Consider the following 27786-nt stretch of genomic DNA (forward strand, 5'->3'; position numbering starts at 1 on the left):
TGCCCGAGATAGTCATACCTAGGTACATCCTACACATGACGTACGCGGCTTTCCTTGAAATCATCGAGGGTTGTTTGCTTTATTCGAGATAAATACATATGTACCTAGCCTGTTTGCATTTTTACGTTTCCAATGTTTTTTTTTCTTTCTTCTATCATGAAACCGGGGAGTGTTCCTTTGTGGGCCTTCCCCCCCCTGCAGCAGTTGGTCCGTTCGGGTTTATGTGATGCATCCTTGTCCTTGTCCCGAGGTCCAATAAACATTGACCAATTATGGAACATGTCTCTAATTCCACTTTCTCTCACACACGAGGTATCAAGTTGAAATATATATATATATATAAAAAATGACAGATGCTGAGTATCTTCAAACACAAGTGACCTCGGGATTCTGCTTCAACGCTTTGATACCAACCACATGATAATCACGTGACCCATACTTACAGGGATGGCAATTGAAACCGGGAAAGAAAAGATTAAAACGACCCCAAAAAGGACCCCCAAAAAGAACTCAAAAAAATTGAAAGGATTCAAACCATTGCCGGGAAGGCATACACTTACAGTTAGTGCCTGACCGCCAGAGACGATCTCGGCATATGATGTGATTGGGTCGAAGGATCAAAAAGACAGAGGGCAATTAGGCTAACTCCCGTTATCAGACGTTTCTCCCCTCTCGAAAAAAAAATCCATGCAGAAACGCCTAAATATCTTTTTCTTTATATTTGTTGATACTCTTCAGTGGATCCAATCCTTCGAATCCCTCGAATCTCCTCCCGTGCACGAAAAGGCGGGCCATGTAACCGCACCCGCGTACCGCCCTTCCAAGCTCTTCCATCTTCGAGCTACACAATACAATTGAAGCATTCAACGTGGCTTATGTGCCAATTCATCACAGTCAACTTGTTCTAAGTTTTGAGATCGTCATATATACCACGTGGGATCCACACTAAAGCCCGACCTTCGGTCCTCGAGAGAGCTATTTCGATTTCCATTCCGAATCACTAAATAATATCGATACACACTCTTCTCAATGCGGCCACAGTGAGTTTATGGATACTCCCTGAATACTGCCAGATCCAATTCTAATTGTTTGTTTGCGCCCTGTCTAGACGCGAATACCATATTGTTGTTTTGGGTGCTGGTAGGAGCCTCTACTCCTGAGATATTCCCAAGGTCACATGCTGACCACAGGCATTCCCGTGCGTCGCGATAACAGGAGGTGTTGGAAAAAGTTGCTTAACAGGTCCGTTCCCTATGCTCCTCCTCCCCTGAGTCCTCGAGCTGATCAAGAACTATCTTCCAGCCCAATTCGTTCAAAATGTCTGGATCGAAAGCTACGACCCCACGATCGAGGATTCATACCGGAAACAGATTGAGGTAGACGTAAGTGGTCTACCATGCACTGGAAATTTTCCTCTTTAACCAAGCTTGACAGGGTCGACAATGTATACTGGAGATGTGAGTACCTCGGTGGTTTGGAATATGGCATGATGCTAAATTTTCGAAGTCTTGACACTGCAGGAACAGAGCAGTTCAGTAAGTCTCCCTCCCCCCTCAAATCAGCATATCTACCCATGTGAGATCTAAGCTAACAACCCTCAAGCGGCAATGAGGTAAATCTAGCTATTCACCCAGCACCACAATTGATTCCACGGACCGACCCCCGAAAAACCACACCGTACTAACAATGCCCCCAACAGAGAGCTCTACATGAAACAAGGCCAGGGCTTCCTCCTCGTCTTCTCCATCACCAGCATGTCCTCCCTAAATGAACTCTCCGAGCTCCGCGAACAAATCATCCGAATCAAAGACGACGAGAACGTCCCAATCGTGATCGTGGGTAACAAATCCGACCTGGAAGAAGACCGCGCCGTACCACGTGCTCGCGCCTTTGGCCTATCCCAGAAATGGGGTAACGCCCCATACTACGAGACATCTGCCCGCCGCCGCGCAAACGTCAACGAAGTCTTCGTCGATCTGTGTCGCCAAATCATCCGTAAAGACTCCGAGGGGTCAAGGAATAGCAACGATCCCAACCGCAAGCGCGAGGGCCCCAATCGTCATGACCGCAAGAGAGAGAATCGCCGGCCGAAAAATCGCCGCGGTCCGTGTATCATCCTTTGATTTCAACAATTCGAGTGGTCCCTTTGACTAGGGACCCTTGTCTTGTTTCATTTTCATGCGATACGACCCTCTGCAACATATGCCCCACCCGACGCTGCTATGCATCTTGACATGTCATGTATGACTGATGTTCTTTCTATATGTCTATGCCTCTCCCCCCTTATAGAGCCCTGCTTCGCTGCTACAGATTTGTATCTTTTCTTTTCTTTTGGACTATACACAATTGGTGTCATCCTCTTTTTTATATTTGACATATTTGAGGTTTGGTTGATCTGGACTCGAAAAAGACTACTTTCACGAGATGGAGGAAAAAGTGCTTTCTTTTCTTTTGGTCCTGTTGGTATTATCCTTTGGTTGAGAGACTCGGGCTAGATCCCTTGAATGTTAGGCATGCGGTTGAACCCTTTGCCGCCAACATAGAAAGGTGTGAAAATATAGCACCGGATATCATGGACAATCTAAACCTTTTTCTACGATGAGCTTCTCGGACCGCGTACAGTCATAAAGCCCTACTAGACTAAAGAATGATACTCTAGAGAGGCCTGTAGGCTACACTACATATTTCCATTTCACTATTCCAAAATGTTACATCGAGTCAATAGCACATGAACACACTTCTTCCATTCTATGTTTTCTCGGATTATCCCGGATGAAAATTTGCATATCTCATTCCTACCATTTGGCACTCTACATCCGGAACACGCCAAACCTAGTTTGCACATCAGGCTCAGCCTTGCCACTGAGCGCAGCTGCCAGACCCAACCCCAGCATTTTTCTCGTCTGAGATGGAGGGATGATACCATCATCCCACAGACGAGCCGACGAAAAGGTCGCCTCGGATTCACGGTCAATGCGTTCTTTCAAAGCCGGATCGGCGGATCGTCCAACTGCCTCCATAACGGCAGAGAGTTGCTCAGAGCCCATAACTCCGATCTTGGCATTGGGCCACATGAAGAGAAGACGAGGCGAGTAGGCACGACCACTAAAGCAATGTCAGTTAGATATGAACCAGAAACAGCCCACGGATAAACTTACCACATCCCGTAATTACCAGCACCAGCACTGGACCCAAACACAACAGTGAACTTGGGGACATCAGCGCACGCAACAGCAGTAACAAGCTTAGCACCGTTCTTCGCGATACCTCCCTTCTCGGCATCAGCACCGACCATGAAGCCGGAGATATTCTGCAAGAAGACAAGAGGGATCCGCCGTTGGGCGCAAAGCTCAATGAAATGCGCTCCCTTGAGCGAGGACTCGGAGAACAAGATTCCATTGTTAGCAACGATACCGACACGATGGCCGTGGATGCGAGCAAAACCCGTTACCAGGGTCGAGCCATAGTCACGCTTAAACTCGGCGAATTCACTCCCATCAACAATCCGCGCTATGACTTCATGAACAGGGATCTGGCGGCGTAGATTCGTGCCAACGATCCCGTTTAGCTCATTAGGATCGTACAACGGTTCTTTCACGACAAGCGAATCTCCATTCTTGTCCTCCAGCTGGAGCGGAGTTGTCGTGGTAGGGTAGTTGAGATTCGCGACAGAACGACGAGCAAGGACAATAGCGTGTGCATCATCGACAGCCAGGTAATCTGTTACACCGGAAATGCTCGAATGCAACTGACCACCACCCAAGTCTTCGGCGGAAACCTCCTCTCCCGTCGCGGCCTTGACGAGAGGCGGACCTGCCAGGAAGATAGTACCCTGGTTCTCGACAATGATTGTCTCATCACTCATAGCAGGCACATATGCACCACCCGCTGTGCAGGGACCCATGACAACAGAGAGTTGTGGGATACCGAGGGAGCTCATGCGGGCCTGATTGAAAAAGATTCGGCCGAAGTGATCGCGGTCTGGGAATACATCTGCCTGGTGAGGCAAGTTTGCACCGCCAGAATCAACGAGATAGATACAGGGGAGGCGGTTCTCTTGCGCAATGGCTTGTGCGCGGAGGTGCTTCTTCACCGTGATGGGGTAGTAGGTGCCGCCCTTGACGGTGCTGTCGTTGGCGACGATCATGCAGTTGACACCCTCGACCATCCCAATGCCGGTGATGATTCCGCCTGCTGGAACATCTTCGCCTTCGTAAACACCGTGTCCTGCGAGTGCGGATAGTTCTAGGAAGGAGGTGCCTGGATCAACCAGGGCGGAGATCCGGTCTCTTGGGAGCATTTTACCGCGGGCGATATGCTTCTCGCGTGCTTTGTCATTTCCCCCACGTGCAATTGTTGTGTGTAGGTTGTTCATCCGGTCTAGGAGTTCTTGCATTTGTTCGCTGTTTTCGCGGTACTCCTGTGAGGAGGTGTCCACTGCTGTGGGGAGGACGGAGAGGGCTGAGGCATGGTGAGGATGTGTATAACTTGCTACCGTTCTATAGGCTGGTCGTGTAATATTTGTTGACTGGCGGAATGTGTTTAGACATTTGCGTGGTCCGAGCCGTGAGCCCCAGCTCCGAAGGACGAGCGGGGACGGGGCACGCATTGCGGGGAAGGTGGAGTGTAGCAGGTTTCCGAGAAGAGGACGGCAGAGCTCAACTCAAGTCAAAACGGAGAGAGATTTATGGGTATATTATGAGATTTTCGAAGTATTTAAACTTATAAACAGCGAACGGCAGAAGAGAAGGGAGGCACAAAGCTGGGGTTTCCCCAAATGCGGAGGTGCGGCGATTGCCGCGTATACCCGAGGGCCATCATCATTCTCATGAGAAAGACTAAAAAAGACCAAATACGACCAAATGATATTACACAATTGATGGAATAAAAAGAGTATAGAGTAGACAAATCAATTAGCTTGTAGATAAATCATGATATCGGTCAGAAATTTCAAAATGTGAAGACTTGCATGTTCCAAGGTGGGAAACTCGTTCATACATAGAGCGTAACCAGTCCTTGATTGCGCGCCGAGGACTACCGCACCCCCTGCACACATATTTAAGTGGTCCACTTCCCCAAGGACAATTCCCCCAGCTTTTACATTCCACATCGATTCTCTGATATAACCATGGCATCTCTAACCCTCCCTTCTCTCCTTCGTACATCAACGCGCGCGGTGCGGTTAAACCGCATCCCCGCACTCACCCCATGTTTCCGCTCCATCTCAACAAAACACCCTGCGGGCTTTGCACCTCCATCCGAGGATGATCTTCTAGAGCTACGAGAACGTGTGCAAGATTTCACAAGTACGTTACCTACGCTCTTGCCCAAGTCGCATTTCTAACTTTGCTGTAGGGCGAGAGATCCCAGCCGATGTTGCTGCACGGACAGATGAACAGAATGAGTTCCCAGCGGAGATGTGGAAGAAGATGGGCGATGCTGGGTATGGGTTTTCTCAAGTGGTCAACTCTCTTCTCCAAGAAGGGAGTGTGTTGTACAGCGCATACTGACATATATGAAGGTTCCTCGGTGTCACAGCCAACGAGGAGTACGGTGGCTTGGGTATGGGCTACCAGGCACATTGCGTGGTGATGGAAGAGATTAGCCGAGCATCCGGTAGGTCTTCTAGTATATGCTATTTGAAAATCGATCTGACCTCAGTTCTGTATAAAAAGGAAGCATCGGTCTGTCTTACGCCGCCCACTCCCAGCTCTGCGTGAACCAGCTCTCCCTCAATGGCTCGACAGAACAAAAAGAGCGCATCCTTCCTGGTCTCCTATCAGGCGAGAAGGTCGGTGCTCTCGCAATGTCGGAGCATTCAGCTGGCTCCGATGTAGTCAGCATGAAGACCACGGCGAAGGAAGTCGACGGAGGCTGGCTCTTGAACGGAACCAAGATGTGGATTACCAATGTAAGTCATTTTGGTGGCATAGATGGATTGGAAGTGTCGAACTCATTTCTCACAATCTATTACAGGGCCCTGATGCCGATTACATTGTCGTCTACGCCAAGACAGAGCCTGAGCTAGGATCCAAAGGTATCACAGCGTTCATAGTCGAGAAGAGCTTCAAGGGCTTCTCCTGCGCACGTAAGCTAGACAAGTTGGGTATGCGTGGCTCTAACACAGGTGAGCTTATCTTTGAGGATGTTTTCGTCCCCCGGGAGAACCTCCTCGGTGAGGTGAACCGCGGTGTCCGTGTCTTGATGGAGGGACTGGACTTGGAGCGACTCGTCCTGAGTGCAGGACCATTAGGGTGAGCCATCCCATACCACAGAACACCTCTCCCATTCTAACACTCCATAGAATCATGCAAGCGGCCCTTGACCTTGTCCTTCCTTACACACATGTGCGCAAGCAATTCGGTACCCCGATCGCCCACAATCAGTTGATCCAGGGCAAGCTTGCGGATATGTACACTAAGCTGGCTGCCTCGCGTGCATACACCTACGCTACAGCACGGCAGGTAGACAATGCCGCCGTGGCACCTGGCGAGCTGACCGTCCGCACTCAGGACTGTGCTGGTGCAATCCTCTACGCCGCTGAACGCGCGACTGAATGCACGCTTGATGCCATCCAGCTCATGGGAGGCAGCGGGTATATCAACGAGATACCTGCTGGGCGTCTTCTCAGGGACGCAAAGTTGTATGAGATTGGTGCTGGTACAAGCGAGATCCGTAGGATGGTCATCGGACGCGCATTCAACAAGGAGTATGCTTAGTCAAGAGAATTATACACAAAATTACTTCTTTTCGGACGATACTATCCCTTTGGAGAGTATATGCAAATTCATTTTAATCGTTGTATATGTCATAAATAGCCCTATATCTAGCATTACCAACACAACCGCCCTACTTCTTCTGCCTAGCAGACCTGCGCACCGGTGGTGCCGCACCACGCTTTGCAGCCTTATCACCACCGCCTTTGGGCAACGCGACTCTCTTCGGACGAGGCGAGGCCGTGTCCTCGTCGGTATCATCCTTCTGTACAACGGCCTTCCGCTTCCGCCCTCTCTTCAACGGAATCACGACCTTCGGCGGGGAAGACAGTTTCATCGAGCGGAAAGAGTCCGGATCCGGGTCCGGAGTTGTATTTGAAGCATCCCCAGTATCGACGACTGAAGTATCCGACGAGACAACATCGGACATTTCGTCCTCACTATCGGGTTCGTCGGTGCCGTCACCAGCGAGCATTTCGTCGTCAGCCAGCGACAGATCGACATGCTTGGATTCAACCACATTTCGCTTTTTCAGCCGCGACCTATCCAGCGCCGGCTGAGCAGATTTAAAGACCTCCCGCCAGTTCTCCAGAAGCGCGACTTTCTCGCCCGTGTCCGGCTCGTATAGAATGGCGACGTCCTGGTCCCGGTCCAGCGCGGGTGTTTTCCACACCACGCCCTGGAAAGAGGCGATATCCGGTACCAGGGGAGATTTTGTCGGTGGGATTCTGGCGATTTGGCTTTTTGGACGGGCAGATGCCTTCGTTCGTCGTGGTGCTGTCGCTGCGATCTCGGTTCGTTTCTTTCTCTCTGCGCTTTGCTCGACGGTTGCGTCATCGTCGTGGTAATCATCTGAATAATAGTCCCAGTCGCTGAAATAGTCTTCGACGTCAATGCCAGGGTCTTCGTATAGAGCGGCTTCGTAGTATGAGGAAGCGGCAAGGTCGTCCTGCGCAAGCAAAGTTTTGATTAGGGTCTGAATTGATGATGTTTTCTCGTGCAGATTTGATGGCACTGCTTGATTTAGGCATCGCCTTGAGAATCTGACTTACAACCAGGTCTGGGACTAAATCCTCGTACATGTAATCATCCTCAAATTCATAGTACTCATCGTCGTCGGACATCTTGGAGTGGATACCGAAAAAAAGTTGAAAGAGGATCGAGTGGTGAGGAGTTCGAGGAGGCGTTTCTTAAATGAATGACAAGACTTAAACGAAAGTAAATCAAGTAAATATATGTATAGCACGAGCAAAACGAGGATGCACGGCTTGACGTGACGGAGTGAAGATCGGACTGATCGTGCATTGAAGAAGATGGCAATCCTGCTAACATAAGCCTTGGCGTTTCTCCACTTTAAAGATCTACATCGCGTTGACCCTATGGGCTCATCTTTGTTGTGCTCTGTCTTCAATAGTCTTGGCCACGGAGAATACGATGAAAACAAAAGAAGATGGGCTCAATGGGAATAGGGGATGTATTTAGAATCTGTCATCCAAGAAAGCAGAACAATTTTAGGCCTGATAAACAAGGCACCCACACAGCTTTTCATGACTTTAAATAATTGATAGAGACATGGATTATACGCTTCTCTTTATGTTTCTGTTTCATTCTAAACATGATTTTTATGGTTTTCCTTAGGCTTTCTATGCATGAAATGATTGTCAGATCTTGTCGTTTGCATGCCTTTTTTGACTTCGCCTTCCGTTCTGTATACAACAGCGGCCAGCAGTTATATCGAAAATGCACGCAATATCCAAGATTCGGACATCAAATGACTTCGACCATTTTCTAAATATGGCATCATAAGTGTTCACGTGATAATCTTCAAATATACTAGCCCTCCAAGTGAGTTCCAAGTACTATACCTTCTACAGTATACACTTCCTTCATTCAGACCGAACATCTAAACTATACAGCCCATTCATCTCATAGAATATACGCTGATTACCTGAATAGATGTCGGAAGCTATTTAGTCTACGTCATACAAAGTTATATATACCCGTCCTCTTCCTCTCCCTTCTCCTTTTTTACTTTCCTTCTACAACCATCCCACGCGATGTACCTCCCCGGGCCCCCCATCATTTGTCCCAACTGGGACCCCCACCTGCTGAAGAGGATTCAATTTAACAAACCAACCAAAGTCTTTTGGAAGAAACTACCTGTATGCTTCGAATTTTGAATTTTGTAAACCTCATCACCTCAGTGCTTGGGTAGAGGCTAGGGCCCTGGCCTTTATTCACAGTGCTGAGCACCCGCGATTCCTATATCTGGGTTTGATGTCCTCAGTGAAGCAATTTGATGGGGGCTGATAACCTAGATTCTCACCCTCTCTCATCTTCGCCGGTGTTTAGAGAGAGACCAGGGCCCGGGTCTCTCTTCGAACACCGAGCATCCGCATTCTTAATACCTGGTTTGACGTACTGGGTGGAGACTGCGGCGCCTGTGGTCTTCACTTGGAACTGATAATTCGGGCTCTAAAACCCGCCTTGTGACTGATACCTGGTTTGAGACTGCAATGTACGAAAGACATACCTCCAGCTGGAGTTGGCATCGTGTGGGACCGGTTCAATCGACGTCTGTCAAGGTCTCTCTCATCCCCATCCAGATCCGCAGTTTTTCCCACTGGGTTTCCTGCCGACTGGACGTTCAACCTCGTTGAACCTTTCTTGGTGAACCACTTCAAGTCAGCCGGGAGCCTTTCCCACGTGGTTTTCTCCCGGTTGGACATTCACCACAGTATCTTTGATACCAACATGGTACGACACCACTCGAGGCACTCTTTCCAGCTGGGAAGCTTTCCCCACGCGGGTTTCTTTCCTAGCCGGTTTTAATGAGGCCTCAATTTCACGATAACCCAAGACAGTCTCTTGGAAACATGGACGGCTCGACACTGCCGTCTGGAGGAAAGTATTCACTGGAGGAAATCGAATCGGTCGAACATGAAGAAAAGCGCATGGCAGCTCATGGCAGCTTTCTGGAAATGGAAATAACCCGTCGGAGAATCGGTCGAACGTGAATAAGAAAAGGGCATGGCAACCCGTGCCATCCGATGAGTCCTGAAGGAGCAAGAGGACTCAACTGCCCACTGAACGCTTTGAAGAAGAAGAAAATAGGCACGGCAGCCCATTCCACCCATCAGTCCCCAAGAGACAAGAGGACACAAATGCGCATCAAACCGACTCTGAAGGGAAAAAAACAGGCATGGCAGCCCACGCCATCTGTTAAGTCCTTTTTAAAACTTACCTGCCCATTAAGCCGCCCCTGAAGAAGGAATTGGGCTTGGGCTGCCATGCCACTCGATGTGTCCTCTTGTCTCTTCGAGACTCAACTCCCTATTGAACGAGCCTCAAAGAAAACAGGCATGGGTTGCTCTGTCACCACTATCTATCGAATGGACCCGAAGAAGAAGAAGAAGAAGAAGAAGAAGAAGAAGAAGAAGAAGAAGAAGAAGAAGAAGAAGAAGAAGAAGAAGAAGAAGAAGAAGAAGAAGAAGAAGAAGAAGAAGAAGAAGAAGAAGAAAACAGACACGGCAACCCATGCCACCCATGAGTCCCGAAGAGACAAGAGGACCTAACTGCGCATCAAACCAACCCAAAGGGAAAAAAAACAGGCATGGCAGCCCAGCTATCTGTTGAATCCTAGAGAGGACTTATCTTCCCATCCAGCCGACCCAGAAGAAGAAAATGGGTATGAGCTGCCATGCTGCCCGATAAGTCCCCGAGAAACTCGACGCAACTGCTCCGGCCCTGGAACAACGACGAAAATCATAAGAAAAAAAAAAAAACCAATATTAATATCCAAAAACAACGCCAATACCAGATTGAAGATTGATGGTCAAAGTGGGTGGAGTGATGACCACCCACCGACGCCAAAAGCACCCACAACAAAAAAACACCTAAAAACAACGTCAATACTAGGTTGATGGTCAAGGTGGATGGAGTGATGACCACCCGCCGGCCCCAGAAACGCCCAAAAACGAAAAAAGAACCCAAAAACAACAAAAACAACGCCAATATCAAGATTGATGTCCAAGGTGGATGGAGTGATGACATCCACCAACCCCCCAAACACCAAAAATACCAAAAACAACAGAACAACAAGGCAACAAGGCAATGGAGGAGATTCAAGGCAAAAAGAGAAGGAAAGGGAAGGAAATTGGAGGAGATTAGATTCAAACTATGTACGAGGTACTCTTTCCAGCTGGTTGTATTTATCCCACAGGGTTTTCTTCAAGCTGGTTTTAACGAGGCCTCGAATTTATGTCGGAGATGAATATTGAGCTCTACCTTTTGTATGGAATGATGGAAACCGGGATTCAATGGATGGAAGGTATCATTGGACAGTCTGAGGGAGGGCATGGCACCTCTCTTTCGGGCTCTCTGATGAGAGGATTTTTATTTAGTCGTTGCTGGATGGTTCGAGGGAGGGCATGGCACCTCTCTTTCGGATTGTCTGGTGACCCAACACAATAAAATTTAAATTATGATTATCACTTCGATTCTTCATTTATTATAGAATGCATATCTTGTTATACTATAGTATAGTAGAAAGACAATCATCGTACAACTGGTTCTTTTTCGGCATTTTGATTGGGGATGTATCTTGGATGTGAATATATTTGTGCAATTTGAAAGCTACTCGCCGGCATAAACTTCGGATCTCATGGTAATAATTGACTCAATTTCTTCCTATCAAATGTTGCAGTAAAGTTCCCAGATACCTGAATCCCCCAACCAATCCAAGAATACTTCATTGAGTCCTTGCCGTAGAAGTTCATCCCCCATATAGTACTTTCTCGTCTTCTCCCGCACACCCGTTCCAAGAGTACTCTGAAGAGGCTTCCCTAACCGAATTGTTTCAATGGATCTCTGGAGGTCCGTCCAATAGATACTCTCCGGCTTCCAGCGTCGTTCCTCATCTGCGGTTGATGCAAGTCTGTCAAATTCTGGTAGTGATTGAACAGTCTCCCAAATTCTAGGCGCATCGTAGTATGACGGCCTGCCATACTTCTTCAAAACTTGCTGAGTATACTCAGGGTTAACCATCTGTCGAGATGTTCGTTGTAGATAATCAATCTGCTGATCGATAAGATTTTGTATGTCCCTCCTCTCTTGGACGGGGTCTTCTGTCTCCGTCTTGTCAAGATAATGGGTAAGCTCATCTCTCAACTTCCGCAGGCGGTATTGTGTCCATTCAGGGTAGAGAGAATTTGTATCTGCATAAGGGCGGACGTTGGTGATATAGCTGGAGTCATAAACGTTTGACACCGTAGAACGGTATGAAGTGATTGTTGATATCCGCTCCTTCACACCTTTCGCCCGGGCAGCAAGATGACAGACTTCGCCGCCTTGGAGCATGACAGCATGACCAATTTGGGGGCCCTCAACCTTCACAGTGTTTGGTTAGTAAGAATATCTCAGTCGCAATAAAATAAATCCCTACACACCTTCTGTACCTCGCCATCTCCCTTCTTGATATATGTCTCGCCTCCGATCATACCCTCAGTATCACTCAGCATCAATACACAAACGTAAGGATACGAGTCATAGCTTTGGTCCAATTAGTCTTGTCACTGTTACAGGCAAGGTGGCTAGGAATGAACTTACTGCCATGGAATGATAGCACTAGCATCTTTCAAAGGGTCGTAAGCTCGATCTTCGGCACTCAACTCGAGCTTTTCCACCACTGGCTCAGGTTTGAGATTGCTGGCCATCTCTGCGATTGTAGTGCCTTCAACTTGAATGTTAGTGTGCCCTATTTCCGTGGGCATCACCACCTCCAGAGGTACACCGACTGCTTCAGACACAATCCTCATTGTCTCCGGGTGCGTCCAAAAGTCATTGACAAACTTTGATTGTTTCACTGCATCACGGAGGACCAAAGTCCCTGGGAATGGGGAGCTGGCACATTGGTCTATAACATCCTTTTGAAATAGAGCCCTTCGGTAGGCTTTGACACCTTCGGTTGACAATAATGGAAATGGCACTGTTCCTGCAATGGGAGATGCAGTTGGACTTTGGCTTAGAAGCAATTCTTGCATAGAAAATTTCTTTGAAGGTGGGGTGTAGTTGAGGTGTACCTGTTGGATGAAATCTTAGAGGCGAAGTTTTGGTCAAGTGTAAGAATTTATCTAGATGTACATACTTTTGGATCGAATACCTCTTCCTTGATTGGTTTCTGGGAAGAGTCCCAGATATATTGCTTCACCAGGCTAAAGGGATTCATCATTGGTATAATATCTTGATGTCAATGTCCAACAAGGTAACTGCTGTTAGTTTTCAATTTTTAGAGCACAAGCTATGATCTAGGAGCGAGAAAGGCATAATTTCAGCCCACAAACACATTCTTTAATAGTCGGTGCAACTAAAGGTATAGTTACTCCGCTTAGATTGACTCACCTGGGTAGTTCGCTACAGCCTAGATAAGCCATTCCTATCAAGGAAGTTCTGTCCGGAGCATATCACCGGGATTACATCAGTGTTATCGGATCACATATCCACGTTTGAAAACTTTCTGTTTTTATTAAGATGTGGGCTAGCAATCGAGATTGCTCCCATGCGCAGTGAGTTTGCTATTATTCCATAACCCTGCAGGACAAGAGATAGATCTACAAGTTCTTGGTATCTCCCGAGATGTAAACCAAACGCCTATCGTAGTCTTGTTTTAGCATTATCTTACCAAGGTCTTGGCTTGGCGGATAAGTTAGAAGTCTCCAGACTTGTCAGTTGGGTATCACAGGAGCTGATATGGCAATTTACCAAACTATAACATAAAATCACGGTCCGCAGGACGACTGGTTCCCCTCTATTTGAAAAATAGAAAGAAAAAACTTGAAGCGTGATGTTGAGACTGTGAGATAGGATAGAAATCATATCGCGTTATGTATTTGCCAATATATCCAGCACAGAAACCCAGGACCGTTAAAAGATAACGGGTGTCGCCCTAAGCAATCAACCCCAGAATCCAAACCCTCCAGGTTTCCCCGTGGGGATTTTAACCATAGGGTATTCCCCACAATCGCTCTTTCACGCGATAACCAACATTTATATATTTTACCCACTTGGCCAGCCATGGAGGATTTTAACAAACATCGTCTGGGTGGAAGACCCCGTGATCAGGCATTTCCCAAAGCAGCTGCTTATGTCACCCTATACTCTCGGCTTTCCCCGCAATCTCGCTTTGCGTCGGCTCAACAAGAGCTTCTCCAAACCCTTGAACATTTCCCATTCTCTATTTTATCCCTTCGAAATACCTTGATTATGCTTGCATTGTGAACCAAATTACCCTGTAAAGACCTCGTTACAGCTGGAAAGGCTGTTCTTTCATCGTCATGACCCTCTCATCCCTTCTCCGCATTACCCCCCGCTTAACCCCGACCGCGGCCCGCAGAACATCGCGAGCTATATCATCGGCCGCTAACACATCAAATACAACCAAATCGCTGGACTCAATTCTTATCGCCAATCGAGGAGAAATTGCTTTGTATGTTGAGCACAGAATTAGGTATAATTAATGGTGCTAACTTCGATATGCTAGACGAGTTGGACGCACTGCCGCGGAGCGTGGTATCCGCGTAACAACACTCTACACCGATCCGGATAGCCGAGCTCAACATGCCTTGAGCTCCCCCTTCGCTTTTAATTTGGGGTCGGTGTCGGCGTACCTCGACGGTGATAGGATTATTGAGATTGCAAAGAAAGAAGGGTGTCAGGCAATACACCCTGGCTATGGCTTTGTAAGTTGACTGTGAATATTTAGATTCTAGGTGGGATATTAACTAAGAGCCTGATATGCAGTTGAGTGAGAACTCTGCATTTGCGCGAAAATGTACGGAGGCAGGACTGGTCTTCATTGGCCCGCCGTATAAGGCCATTGAGGATATGGGCGATAAGAGGTACGTTCATTGTGGTATTTGAATGCTTAATATGCTTACAAAATGTGTCGTACTAGTCGTTCCAAGGAGATCATGACAGCTGCCGGTGTACCATGCGTCCCAGGCTACCACGGACACAATCAAGACCCTGCCTTCCTCGAGGAGCAGGCGGACCAGATCACATACCCAGTGCTTATTAAAGCCGTCAAAGGAGGTGGTGGAAAGGGAATGCGTATCGCCAGTTCCAAAGCGGTGTTTCAAGCTCAGCTTGAATCGGCCAAGTCAGAGGCCATGAGCTCATTTGGAGATGACAATGTGCTGGTGGAGAAGTATATCACCACGCCGCGGCACATTGAAGTCCAAGTATTTGCAGACAAGCATGGCAACTCCGTCGCACTAGGAGAGCGAGACTGCAGTATTCAACGGCGACACCAGAAGGTTCTAGAGGAATCCCCGGCGCCTCATCTCCCTGATGCAACTAGAAAGGACCTCTGGGCAAAGGCACGATCCGCTGCCGAGGCCGTCGGCTATGAAGGTGCTGGTACAGTGGAGTTCATTTTTGACAATGACTCTGGAGATTTCTACTTTATGGAAATGAACACCCGTCTCCAGGTCGAGCATCCCGTGACTGAAATGGTCACAGGACAGGACCTTGTCCACTGGCAAATTCTGGTGGCCGAAGGAGCCAAGCTGCCCCTTACGCAAGAAGAAGTGGAAGAGCGTATCGCTCAGAGTGGTCATGGTATCGAGGCCCGAATCTACGCCGAAAACCCAGCGCAGGGATTCATCCCTGACTCAGGACGTCTACTCCATGTGCGAACGCCCACTACTTCAGATGATATCCGCATTGACGCTGGCTTTGTGCAAGGAGATGATGTCTCAGCCCACTATGATCCCATGATCGCGAAGCTTATCGTACGCGGTGTAGATCGTGAGGAGGCTCTCCGCAAGCTAGCTGCTGCTCTGGAGGAGTATGAAGTCGCAGGACCCGTGACCAACATAGAATTCCTAAAGGCCATCTGCAAGAGCCCGGATTTTATCGCTGGTGAGGTTGAAACTGGCTACATTGAGAAGCACCGTGAAGAGCTCTTCCCCCGAAGACCATTGAAGAGGAGGTGCTGGCGCAGGTCGCATTGGCCTGTCTTCATCGCGACGCCGTCTCAGGGGCGCGATCCTCAGTCGGAGTTGCAGGATCAACGGTCGGGTTCACTCCTAGTTACCAAGAGCGACAATTGTCATTTACTGAGAGCAGTGGCCCAGGGTCTACTGACGGCCCCACGTTCAATGTGCGGGTGCAGCAGACAGCAGATGACACATTCAATGTGGAAATCGGCGGACGAGTCTTTGAGCAGGTGGTGAGCCGCCTAGATCCAGCGTCACACATTGTCACATCGTTCTTCCCGCACACCCGATTGGATACAACAGTGGTTCGAGACGAGGACACTATTATCGCATTCCAGCGTGGGACCCAGTACCGGCTCACAGTGCCCCGGGCTAAGTGGATGGAGAAGGCATTGGGATTGAAGGATGTGACAAACAGCGTCCTAGCCCCGATGCCATGCAAGGTGCTCCGGGTAGAGGTACAGGCGGGAGATGTGGTGGAGAAAGACCAGCCCTTGGTTGTTATTGAGAGCATGAAGATGGAGACGGTGATTCGCAGCCCACAACAGGGTACCATTGCGCGGATCGTGCATAAACAAGGAGTAAGTCACACGCATTTCCCCTGACTTTGGTCTTGAATTTCCTGGACCCGCGTGACGTCTTTTGTTTCGATTTCTGCACCCCCTGTTTATCTTTCTGGGCTGCTTTTTCTTTTTTTTTACCCGGAAGTTAAAGCTGGGGAGAGGAAAAAGATCTTGCGACTCTACATGAAGATTCAAGAACAGTTTACTAACATATGCCTTGCAGGATCAATGTAAAAGTGGAACACCGCTGGTGGAATTCACCGAGTCCGAATAGAGTGGGATTTTTAGTGTCTAATTATCCATTATAAATTGTTGTATTCTCCTATGTATACGCCGTCACGTATCCTCCCTTCAATGTCCTTCGACTTAAAAAGACCTCTATTTTACATTTCGACCGTAAACTACGGCTAGGCCCTTGCTGCCTTTATAATTCACTATTAGGATCTGAATTATTCGGTCTCTTAGCGTAGGTAGCATTGTGAGGAGGTTGCACGGCTTTTAGAGTAATGCAGTACCGATTATTCGTTTATAGGGTATTCACTTAGCTTTATAGTCTACTCGTTCTTTAAATGGATTATTCTATATCTGTTCCCCTGAATTCTTCTCTCCTCGATTCGATGATTTACTACCTCGCTAATTCTTTGTCCTTGTTGTCACGATTTATATACTTGCCTATGATATGCTTCGAGATCCTTTGCTTGCTTGCTTTATTTGCTTTATTTGCTTTATTTGCTTTGCTTTATTTGCTTTGCTTTATTTGCTCTTACGTTTGCTTTTTTAATATTTATATGTTACTATTCGTATTTAGTGTACAAATCAATGCTGACGACATGAACATCTACGGTGTTTCTAGGCCCACATCAAGCCACTGGAAAGTCAAGGAGGAGTTGTGATTGCAATGGAGGGTACCGAGATCTGCGGTGGCACTTGGTGGTGTTCAGGGGCATCGCGGTGCCTCCCCTTCATAGAACCAGGCACTTCCTTATCTCTAGCCTGAGAATTCGTTGGCCCCTGAAGAGAAGGGTCATCGCCATGGTTAGAGAACTGCCAAGAGGCAACCCGGCGAATGAACCTGGGTATAGGCCGGAAGCATGCTTTGAAGCCCCTACCAAATAGCCGAAAGACCTTAATAAATGGCCACAACACGATAGACAAACCACTGACGATAGCGTTGAAGACGAAAGCAAAATTGTGGTCGGGAATCATGCGTAAAATCATACCCCACGGTATACAGCCCACGGCACAGATGAGACAGACAACCCATAAAACCCCACTAAGACGAGTCACGCGAAATGCTTGACCACCAATATAGACTATCATTATTTGTCCGCCAATAATGACAGTATTGATACCCAGGAACCAATAATTTCGAAACATCCCCTCGAAGACATTGAACCTGTTGTCAAGGCGGCGACAATTCAACTCATTGAAAATTTGCATCCAAACGAATGTGTTAAAAACAACGGTGGAAAGCTGTTTTGATCGAAGCTCTTGGTCGTTCTTTTCTAGCTGTGGGCCTAAAAGCTGGTCCCCAGAGAAGTAGAGCATAAAGATCACGGCAAGTTTGTAGACTGTCTGTCCGAGGATCATCTTCCACATATTCATAGTGAAGAGTGGAGCACTCTTAGGTACGGGTTTTCGATCTAGGATCTCAGGCGTTGGGCCGTCGGTGGCTCTATATTCCGTCATATGTTAGCAAGATATAATACTTATGCATATAAAGGCTACTACGTACAGTGCCAGCGCAGCAAAAGTATCCATGATGAGGTTCACCCAGAGCAGCTGCACGGCATTCAGCACGGGGTTGTTCGAATCGCTATAGATGGACGACACAAATGTCAGAATGACGGCCGAGATATTAACCGTGATTTGGAACTGAAGGAACTTGGCGACGGCGTCGTTTACCGTCCGTCCCCAAGCGATTGCTGTAACGATAGATCGGAAGTTGTCGTCTAGGAGGATAATTGAGCTAGCCTCTTTAGCTACCTCAGTGCCGGTAATGCCCATAGAAAATCCGACATCCGCGGTTCGTAAAGCAGGCCCGTCATTTGTGCCGTCGCCCGTCACAGCGACTGTTTCCCCAAGGTTCTTGAGCCGCTCCACTAAGATACGCTTATCTTCTGGTGAAGACCGAGCTAAAACCTGTAGTTGGGGAATCACCCGGTCTAATTCCGTATCCGACAGATTTCGGAAAACATGACCTTCCATAACTAACCCACCTTCGGTCTTAATACCACAAGACGACGCAATCGCAATAGCAGTTGAAATATTGTCCCCAGTCACCATCTTGACTTGTACTCCTGCAGAATAACACTTGCGAATTGCTGGAGGAACCTCAGGCCGAAGAGGATCCTGGATGCCCACGACTCCGACCCAAGTCATGTCTCGGAAGATATCGTCAAAATCGGCTGAATGCAGGTCATCTTCTAGCGTCCTAGCCCCTAACGGAGGCCAGGTCACATAGTCCTTATATACAATTCCAATTGTTCGAAGGGACCCTCTAGCGAATAGGTCAATGGCCTCAAGGATGTGATGCTGATCGTCTTCTGAGAGAACTTGCGTGTGGAGGCTCTCCTTAGAAGTAGTTATATCTGCGATCTGCATAGAGCACGTATCAATCATGAGCTCGGAAGCCCCCTTGACAAGGAGCCGGTAATCCCCATTAGATAGGCGGTAAACTAGACCCATGCATTTCCGCGCCGAGTCGAATGGGAAAAGCTGGACGGTCTCGGTGGATGCACGCTCTAGGGTAAGATCCATGCCCAAATAATCATGAGCTAGCTGAAGTAGTGCAACTTCAGTCTTACTTCCAATGAATTCTTTTTGGCCATTGGTCCCTTCCTCGAAAGCGGTAGAGTTCAAGGCAACACTCTTAACAATAAGATCTCGTATAGGAGCTGTGAGTTGCTGGAAGCTCTCTAGCATACCTACCGAGCTAGGTTGAGTTTCGCCCTCTGATAATCTACTGAAGCTTTGATGCGAGCCCCAGATGCCAGCAACGACGGTCATTTTGTTTTGCGTTAAGGTCCCTGTCTTGTCGGAGCATATTACCGTAGCATTTCCCATTGTCTCGCAGGCCCGTAGAACGCGAACCAAGTTATTCTGCTTAACCATACGAGTTGTAGCAAATGCCAGAGCAAGTGTGACAGCGAGAGGAAGCCCCTCTAGGGGAATATCAGTACATCTATAATAAAAGAAGTATAAAAGTTTACTAATAACTACTTACCTGGGACTGCGACAACAATAACGGTCACGGCCACAATTAAAATATCCACAAAATGTTGGCTTTTCACAGTCGCGCTCTGATCAGGATGATTTGGAAGATCTGCGACAAATTGAAATAGCAGGACGAGAAAGAGAATGACGGCAGCACTATAATATATTGTTAGCGCGCCTATTTGATATCTAGGGGGTGTAATCCTTACGCTGATCCTAAATAACCGATCCAATTAGCAAGATGACCCAATTTCACTTGGAGCGGTGTAGGATCGTTGGAAGTCTGCAACGATAGTATAAGTCGACCATATGTTGAAAAAGGTCCGACACTAGTCACGAGATAGGTGCCCACGCTTTCGAGAACTTTGCTGCCGGAGATCATAAACGGGTCAAGCTTTTTATTCACGCGGCCTTCAATAACCTGCTGCCAGACTTCATAGCCATTTGTCTTCTTTATATGATCTGACTCGCCGGTGACTGATGATTCGTCGCATCTAATACCATTACCCGAGATCAAGACCCCATCAGCGGGAATAGAGTCACCGGGCTCCAGGCAGAGTACGTCGCCCACCATGACATTGTAAATAGATATCATTGTGGGCTTGCCAGAGCGAATAGCCTTGACGTCGCGGTCATTATTCTTAAACAAGGTTAGAAAAAATAACACATATATTGGAGGAATCATATAATACTTACTCGCTTGTTAAGTTTGGCAAACTGTTTCTCCTTTTGCCAATCATTGGCTGAGGTGACGACGGTGACAATGAGAATCGCCACGCAGATAGCGACGCCTTCCACCCACTCCACGCCTGTGCCGCCATCCACCGTTTCGTATATCCCCAAAGACAACGAAATGACAGCGGCGACCGTCAACAAGATAATAATCTTATCGTTATAGGCCACCCAAAACAGCTTCAACAACCCAGGTGACTTTCGAGCCGGTAGCTTATTCTTAGAAAAAGTATGGATACGGTCCTCAAAGTTCGGACGACCGTTGGTATTTACAGCTACTGCCGGAGCCGGGTTGGCTTGTAGTCGCGATTTAGCGATAGAAGGTGTATTGTATAGGTGTGACGTCGCCTGCTGAAAATCTACAAAACCATCCAGTCGTCCCTCGTCGACGGACAGGCCTGTATCAAGGTCCGTTCGTAGGCCTTTACTCAACCCTTGCAAGCCACCGAGGGCAAAAAACGCTGCGAGGGACTTGGGGTTTTGCATTTTGTTCAACTGTCCAGGCGAGAAGGCAAACCGATTATTGTCAACGTGAAAATCGGCGTCATCGCGAGCATCCGGTACTAGTGCTTCCAACAGTGACACATCGTCATACTCAAATTTCACAGTTTGATCCGAGTATATATCTGACAGAGTCCTTGAGCGAACCACCGTAGCCTCAGTGGATGAGATCGACTGCGAACGCGGACGCAAGGTATTCTCGTCAATTGAGTGCGAATGCCAATCCGAAGCATGAGAGATCACCGGCAGTGCTGCATCTGAATCGACCCTTGCATCCTCATCAGAAGGGCTTGTCGCCTGCAATGAGGCCGGGGTTGCCGGGTGCTGATCCGAATCAATACGAGAAGAAGCCATAGGTGCGTTCTGCATAGTACTCGTCCCGTCAGTACGTTGATCGTATAGAAATGATTCTCCTCTAATGAGAGGGGACTATTTCATATTTCAGGCCATTGGATAGTTATGCTTTTTCCAAAAGGAGGCTGTGTAGTGGTGCCCAGAAAGCTTTTGAGGAATGGAAGGGTCATCATCCATGGTAATCGTTTAACAGCTCGCGGCCAGCAAGGATGCCAAGAAATATTTGAGTGAGTGTGATGCTGAACACGAGAAATCTAAGAGCTCTATCCGGGGTGTTTTCCTTGCCCGGGCCCCTGTACCGAATTACGTTGAAGTAGGACAGCTTTAGTGAACACTACATTTTACTACGTATGCCAAAAGCTAGGAGATAAAGGCAAGCTCTTGAGGGCTTGGTGCGTTTTCTCTCTGGATCTAGCTGTATCCAGAGGCCCCTTTACCTTTGTCTGTATGTCAGGTCTTGTCGACGAAGAGAAATGAAATTGCCTTCACCATGCCAACCGAAATATGATCGGTCTAGGGTTGCCACCATATAGATGGGTGGCTACAAACTTCGACTGCGCCTCGATCTAGACCTCTAATTACCTTGCGAGTTCTGAGAACCCACTAAACCTTATATTTTTATCGGTCAAAATAAAATCAATTGCACTCCGTGCCCTCCCAAGAAATGGGAGGCGAGTCGGATATGTGACAATTACGTCACGTTTACCAGCCTTTACAATATGGACTGACATATACCCGGACAGGACATTACTATATCATTTCCCATATACTGTAATAACGTTTGATACGACGTTCATTGTAATCTGAGTGCCTATGAGGACATACCACTACTCAAAATAATGCGTGTTGCGACGATGTGTAGCTCGTCTGCAGCGTTTGCAAAATCGCCCTACCCCCGGATTATTCACCCCATAAACCCAAGATCAATCTCATTGGATGTATTATTAGAGATATATCGCTTAGTGTGTTATTTAGGCTTCCCTGCTAGGTTTATTTCTAGAGAATTTGGGCTCATGAAGAGACGAAAACCCCACTTCCCTTGGCCTTGTAGCGGAGGCAAGCTGACCGCAAGTGTTGTATGTAATCCCCCTCCCATTTATGACATCAATAAAAGTCTCCAGTATATATTCAAAGCCAACATCCAAGACCTTCTCTGAGGAGTGGAAGCTTTATGTTTGAAAGACCAACCTAGCCAAACTCCCCACCTGACAATTTCTTGATATTGGTAATTTTCCTCTACTATTATCTAATTCTTGTTAGCTCCCGACCTACATTCAATAAACAGATAGATTGATACTCAATGCACGAAATTTTGACGTTATTGGCCAACAGGGCTTTTATCTATAATGCCATATACGAGGGGGGCGGCTGGACGTCCAAACTTACCGGTGGAAAGGCAGCCGTTTCTGGCCTCAAAAGTGGTTATCTTCGGCGTCAATCCCCCTGGTTCTCATATTCTAGTTGTAATATTCTATCTAAGAGGTGTGGGGGAGATCTTGCGATCTAGCTTAATCCACGCCAATCGTCCTCTCCATGCATCCTAGTCCCCACACCGACGTACTTGGGACATCCGCTCCTTATACCCCCCATCATTTGACCGATCAACATATGGATATTTTAATTCGTAACCTATAGGGCCGTCTAAATCCGAACGGGGTCTTCGCAAAGCTGAGGCTCGCCGGCAAAAGGTATATTGCAACACTTTACCGCTGCGCCACCAACCTCACGGCAGCTTTTCTTGAAATCGGAAAAATCCTTCACACTGCCATCTATTGAGTCTATGTAGGTCAGTAAGAGTGGACCCCTAAAAAGAAACGAGCTTTGTGTTGACTGAGCGTTGACGACACCTGGGCATCCATGGACCCCTGTCGGGTGGAGGGGGGTTATCTTACGATGTCGGCAGTCAAGTAGTTCTTCGGGGCCCAAAAAGGTGGTGAAGCAGCAAAGGGGAAGATAGTAGGACGCGTCAGGGCAGATGCTGTCACCGCGCTCGACGATGGAAGCAGCATGAGCCAGGGTAGCTCCAGCGGAGGCCGCAATAAGAAGAATAGAAGCCTTCATTTTGAAATGTCGGTTGTGAAGAAAGAATCAAGAAGACAATGGGTGGAAGATTGAACTATTTAAGGTGGATAAAACAAGGGTGAGAGTTAGGGAGATTTATACTGCGAAACACCTTTGGTATGGTATTTGCCCTCACCGTGGTGCCCACTCGGATCATGTCGATCAGCTAGATCCATCGGGGGCTCAATGCACAACTATTTCACTACGCCCAATAACGTTAACTAACATATTTCTCAAGCGAGCTGATCACACCAGCCAGCCACCCCATAAGACCATAGTAAATGTGATATATCCTCCATTTATATCTCAAAAACCGACCTTTCTTTGACCTTTCTTTGACCTTTCATTTGATCTCCTTACTTGTTGATGGTCATCGATATGAATTATTGACCCAATATATCAATCTTAAGGGAAGTAGGAGGCTACATTATCATCATTTCAGAGATTACCGTAAACTATGTTGCCAAAAGTTACAAAATATCAGACTGCGCAGCTTACCCAGAAAATACGTCATATTGCATATCTGCAGAATGGATCACTGTTCTAGAAAAGCTAGAGTTCGATAGTCTTGGATTATCGACCAATACTTTTCAAATCTAGCTTCACTAGAACACTAGAGTATACTCCTGATTTCCGCTCGCGCTTTGAAGACCATGAGCCCGGAAAGATTCTACCATAAGAGGCGTGAGATATTCACAGAAGATAAGATTGAAACAGAAAGAAACAAATAATTTTGGTTCATTTAATTTGACCAGTCGCAAATACCCTCATAAAACCTATAAAGGAAAGATTTAACCAGATGCTCCAGTTTAAAAGAATATATTCAATATTTGAATATAGAAAACCCAAGTCGTTGAGATAACGTTCAATAAACTAGGCGTTCTAAAAATGGGCATGCAAAATTAATATACAGCGTGGCTGAAATACAGGGCTAAAAGGATTGCCTAGCTGAGAGCTTTTACAAGGTTCCCCACATAAAAGTGTATGTTTGCGCAGGTCTCTGACAGCATTTATTAACCAGTTAGGCCAACTTAGCTACAGTGAAGCGTACAGAGCTAACTAGCTTATGGTTAGCCCATAGTTTATTTAAGCAATTTGGTCGTACATTGAATAAGCTCTAGGGCAACCACTTCTCTAAAATATAGGTATACAGAGTATAAAGATTAAGTCTACAACCTTCTTTGTGATCCGTTTTGCTTCGAATTACATTCACTCATAAATCGCAGCGTCCAAATATCAGTGGTCACATAATTTACTCAATATAAAGTACGTGGAAGAGTCTAATCGAGCTTAGGCCATATGCAGCTGTAGCTATATTACTATAACATAGCTCGCACCGCCACACTTTGACAGGTAACCCAGCAGGTATTGACCGTGTATACTATAATATGAATAACAGCATTGAAGTAAATAAAAAAAACAAAAATTCCATTTCTCTTTTTAAACGATATAATTTCTATCATTAAGTAGATACAACGTGGGAATTGTACGACGTTCTCATACGATTATGCGATAGCCTGCATAATCTGCTCAAACAGCTGATCCGAATCAGGTCCAACCGGGTTAGCCAATTCAAACGCCTCCTTAGCCTCAATCGGGGGGTAGATTAACTTCTGATTGATATAGCACTTAATCTTCTTCGCCAAATCCCCAGTAATTTTGACCTCTAGATTCCAACCCTGGGAAATCACAGTTCCCCAAGCTCCGAGATCCAGGCAGCAGTTGTATGTCGCCTGCACATACTCAGTCATCAGCTCACCGAGAAGATCAGCGGCAGCGTTGTGGCCCGACACACGGCCAAGTGAGACTGCATGCTGGCAGGACATCAAGGCGTAGTGGCCCTTGTCATCGGCAAGAGCACAAGCAGCATCGCCTGTGGCATAAACATGCTCAACCGATGGAACGCGGAGATACTTGTCGACATGAAGACGGGACAGGCCATCTTTGTCGCCTGGGATTTGCTGTGTTAGGGGCGTAGCCCGCACACCAGCGGTCCAGATGCAGGTATTTGTTTCGATGTGCTCGCCAGATGCAAGTGTTACTCCATCCGCATCGATTGCTGTGACTGCGGAACCGAGTTTAAGTTCTATCCCGAGGTCATTTAAAGCCTGCGTGATAACGGGACGAGGGCCCGGTCCCAGCGCAGGACCAACTTGGTCTTCATTCCCAACTAGAATAATCCGATGATTTGCGACATGTCCCAGGCGCTTGGGGAGTTCGGTTACAAGTTCGATTCCCGTAAACCCAGCACCGCACACCACGATGGTATCACGAGCGGGGGTTGCTGGAAGTGAAGACAAGTTCTCGAGGTGGGTCTCGAACTTGGTAGCAGAGGCTAGAGAATCGATGTCAAAAGCATGCTGCTTGATCCCTTTGATTCCATCGGGTTGTACCAGACGACTCCCAGCTGCCAAAATGAGTCGGTCGTAGTTAATGGTTGATTCCGTGCCGTCAGCAGATTGGACTTGGATGGTGTGTTTCTCGGTGTGAATGGTATTTGCACATCCCTGGACGTACTTTACTCCTGCCGCTTGGAAAAGAGTGCCAATAGCATGGGTCATGCTGGACGCTTTGGCCTCATATAGTCGTGGACGAATAACCAAGGATGGTTCCGGGGCGATGACCAAGACCTCAATAGTGTTCTCATTCTTTGTGAGGTTCGCTAGCCGTTTAGCGGAGAGTGCACTCCAGATGCCGGCAAACCCAGCGCCAATGATGACGATTCTTTTGGACATCATTTTGGTTGTTGGAAGTACACGCGATTGGCAGTGGAGTAAATTGTTAGGTGATGTAGCAAATATGTGTTTAAAACCCTGGCTGTTGATCGGAGTCCTTGGCAGTTTTATATGTTTTTGTATACCCGGAGCACGATCCGGGATTCCATACCCGGGAACATAGATAGCCTAAGAACAACATCAATAGCCTAACAATATGAATAGCCTAGGAAGTGTAAACAGGTGCACCAGGGTGTCGGTCTAATCGATTCATACTGTAAGGGCACTACATAGGGGTCGTGTGCCAAACCCTGTACAGCCTAGCAAATTCATAATGATCGGTCAACAATTCATTCACACATCTGCCAAGTCGGGAGAATTGCCTATTCAGGAAGTGTGAATAGCCTCAACATAGGGTTTACAAGATTTTCCTGTCATTGACCTCCCGGGCGACATAGTATCTCTACGCAGAGGTTTCTCCCATATATCACGGTCGCTCACAATCGGTAGTGATTGCTTCTTCGCGTAAATCTCACAGATATTGCATTCTGCATATAATGGCCTAAAGCCTATGTATATATCAATACCTGGCATTTCTTCTTTCAATATTCTATTTTAATATAGCAGAACAAAAAAAGGGGAGGGGAAAGTAAGAAAAACAAAGGCAAAAAAAGGAGAGGAGGATTCCCAGTGGTGCATGACCCAGATGACCATCCGACCACGAACTTTGGTTCCAAGAGGCATTGAACCCAGCCCTGTGTATCTTTAAGATGGCAACCTTGCAAGTTTGTCAAATGTTGCTTGCTCTTAACTACTGCACTACCCGGGATATTGCCCGGAAATAACCTTAACTGTATATAAATCTCCTATCCACGTCACCTGATATCTTAAGGTAAATAGATATGTTCAGTCATTCATCTAGACCGCGACAATGTCCATGGGCCTTTTGAAATTTACAACATAGGGTAACTACCTGCCCGTCCATAGACGATGTCGTAGTCTACATTTACCTCCTTACCGGAGGCGAAACTGCTAGGATCGACTGCCACGTTGATAACGCCAGCCTTGCATTGGACAACGATCAAGAGTGCTAGATGAACGACTGCATTGGGATGGGGCTAGCATGGTATAACCATTGATGTAGAGTAAATCGCATTGGCATTTGCAGTGGCTCTACGTTTGCATTTTTTTTCTTCTTGGTTTGAAATTACATGTATCTGCCCACTTGTAGTTATCAAATATCATAGCTTTATTCCACGGTGCATTCAATTTGATCGTTTTTTCCTGAGTGTCGAAAGACAACGTCCTAGAGCGCTAGACAGTTTGAGCCATCATTTGATAGATTTGGGCTATAACAACTTCTGGAAAGGGCTGCCTACCTTCAGACCTTTTAATCCGCCGCCCTTCTCCAAAAATCACTGTTATTGTCGATATCGTAGTCATCGTCGTAATCGCAAAGGCAAAGATACTCGTCGTCTTCAATATCATCCCACAACGTGTGAGAGTTCCACTCCACTTCTTCCACTGGCTCCTCCACCACATTGAGTATCCATCCATGGCTCTTTCATCTTCTTTCTAATGTCTGAGCTTGGTCCTTCCTCATAAACCCCAACAAAGATGTCCTGGAGAGATGAAATCTTTTTAAGACGAGCGTCAACCATAGCAAAGGCTTCGGCGTAGATGTTAGGGCTGTCAAATGAATCGAGGCGACCCCCACCTAGCCTAAGCGGTTGCAACCCATATAAATCCAAAATTATACCAAGAGACGGCCATTTAGGGCCAAAAATGGCTTCTGATCGGATCCTATCGAGAACTCATCGACGATGCGACTTTAATTTCAGGAAGAAAAAAAAACCAACAGACTACCTCCCCAAGCGCCAGGATCTGGATACAGGTTGCATTCCATCACCACCTTAGTAAGCTGCGAGCGATT

At 47.2% G+C, this 27786-nt stretch overlaps 11 protein-coding genes across 11 annotated transcripts; 4 read left to right on the top strand and 7 right to left on the bottom strand.

Moving 5' to 3' along the window:
- Nucleotides 1-742: 742 nt before the first annotated feature.
- On the top strand, nt 743-2123 carry N7487_000515 (uncharacterized protein; the record flags this gene model as incomplete). Its single annotated transcript, XM_056868263.1, has 8 exons — nt 743-1040; nt 1109-1140; nt 1216-1242; nt 1303-1382; nt 1435-1457; nt 1507-1535; nt 1603-1612; nt 1700-2123. Exons 1-8 carry the CDS (start codon nt 1030-1032, stop codon nt 2121-2123), a joined length of 636 nt encoding a protein of 211 aa, XP_056733047.1. The 5' UTR covers nt 743-1029.
- Nucleotides 2124-2810: 687 nt separating this feature from the next.
- N7487_000516 (putative 3-methylcrotonyl-CoA carboxylase, beta subunit (MccB)) lies at nt 2811-4609 on the bottom strand (the record flags this gene model as incomplete). The annotated part of the gene is made up of 2 exons (XM_056868264.1): nt 2811-3105; nt 3159-4609. 2 exons carry the CDS (start codon nt 4607-4609, stop codon nt 2811-2813), a joined length of 1746 nt encoding a protein of 581 aa, XP_056733048.1.
- Nucleotides 4610-5128: 519 nt separating this feature from the next.
- On the top strand, nt 5129-6719 carry N7487_000517 (isovaleryl-CoA dehydrogenase; the record flags this gene model as incomplete). Its single annotated transcript, XM_056868265.1, has 6 exons — nt 5129-5306; nt 5356-5443; nt 5522-5616; nt 5676-5911; nt 5977-6254; nt 6305-6719. 6 exons carry the CDS (start codon nt 5129-5131, stop codon nt 6717-6719), a joined length of 1290 nt encoding a protein of 429 aa, XP_056733049.1.
- A 130-nt stretch (nt 6720-6849) lies between these two features.
- N7487_000518 (uncharacterized protein) lies at nt 6850-7840 on the bottom strand (the record flags this gene model as incomplete). The annotated part of the gene is made up of 2 exons (XM_056868266.1): nt 6850-7665; nt 7769-7840. The coding sequence occupies 2 exons, from the start codon at nt 7838-7840 to the stop codon at nt 6850-6852; spliced, it is 888 nt and encodes a 295-aa protein (XP_056733050.1).
- A 1198-nt stretch (nt 7841-9038) lies between these two features.
- N7487_000519 (uncharacterized protein) lies at nt 9039-9445 on the bottom strand (the record flags this gene model as incomplete). The annotated part of the gene is made up of 2 exons (XM_056868267.1): nt 9039-9169; nt 9250-9445. 2 exons carry the CDS (start codon nt 9443-9445, stop codon nt 9039-9041), a joined length of 327 nt encoding a protein of 108 aa, XP_056733051.1.
- Nucleotides 9446-10006: 561 nt separating this feature from the next.
- On the top strand, nt 10007-10291 carry N7487_000520 (uncharacterized protein; the record flags this gene model as incomplete). Its single annotated transcript, XM_056868268.1, has 1 exon — nt 10007-10291. The coding sequence occupies one exon, from the start codon at nt 10007-10009 to the stop codon at nt 10289-10291; it is 285 nt and encodes a 94-aa protein (XP_056733052.1).
- Nucleotides 10292-11408: 1117 nt separating this feature from the next.
- Nucleotides 11409-12945, bottom strand: N7487_000521 (uncharacterized protein; the record flags this gene model as incomplete). The annotated part of the gene is made up of 4 exons (XM_056868269.1): nt 11409-12104; nt 12164-12266; nt 12324-12796; nt 12862-12945. The coding sequence occupies 4 exons, from the start codon at nt 12943-12945 to the stop codon at nt 11409-11411; spliced, it is 1356 nt and encodes a 451-aa protein (XP_056733053.1).
- A 1102-nt stretch (nt 12946-14047) lies between these two features.
- On the top strand, nt 14048-16549 carry N7487_000522 (acetyl/propionyl/methylcrotonyl-CoA carboxylase subunit alpha; the record flags this gene model as incomplete). The annotated part of the gene is made up of 6 exons (XM_056868270.1): nt 14048-14199; nt 14254-14452; nt 14514-14611; nt 14668-15789; nt 15843-16293; nt 16499-16549. The coding sequence occupies 6 exons, from the start codon at nt 14048-14050 to the stop codon at nt 16547-16549; spliced, it is 2073 nt and encodes a 690-aa protein (XP_056733054.1).
- Nucleotides 16550-17151: 602 nt separating this feature from the next.
- Nucleotides 17152-21078, bottom strand: N7487_000523 (ATPase P-type K/Mg/Cd/Cu/Zn/Na/Ca/Na/H-transporter; the record flags this gene model as incomplete). Its single annotated transcript, XM_056868271.1, has 5 exons — nt 17152-17950; nt 18011-19439; nt 19502-19647; nt 19701-20131; nt 20188-21078. 5 exons carry the CDS (start codon nt 21076-21078, stop codon nt 17152-17154), a joined length of 3696 nt encoding a protein of 1231 aa, XP_056733055.1.
- Nucleotides 21079-22719: 1641 nt separating this feature from the next.
- On the bottom strand, nt 22720-23139 carry N7487_000524 (fungal hydrophobin domain-containing protein; the record flags this gene model as incomplete). Its single annotated transcript, XM_056868272.1, has 2 exons — nt 22720-22847; nt 22971-23139. The coding sequence occupies 2 exons, from the start codon at nt 23137-23139 to the stop codon at nt 22720-22722; spliced, it is 297 nt and encodes a 98-aa protein (XP_056733056.1).
- Nucleotides 23140-24644: 1505 nt separating this feature from the next.
- On the bottom strand, nt 24645-25877 carry N7487_000525 (NAD(P)/FAD-dependent oxidoreductase; the record flags this gene model as incomplete). The annotated part of the gene is made up of 1 exon (XM_056868273.1): nt 24645-25877. One exon carries the CDS (start codon nt 25875-25877, stop codon nt 24645-24647), a length of 1233 nt encoding a protein of 410 aa, XP_056733057.1.
- Nucleotides 25878-27786: the final 1909 nt, after the last annotated feature.

Source organism: Penicillium crustosum, assembly GCF_028827405.1.
Source record: "Penicillium crustosum strain IBT 35664 chromosome Unknown utg000001l_segment0_segment0, whole genome shotgun sequence".
NCBI lineage: Eukaryota > Fungi > Ascomycota > Eurotiomycetes > Eurotiales > Aspergillaceae > Penicillium > Penicillium crustosum.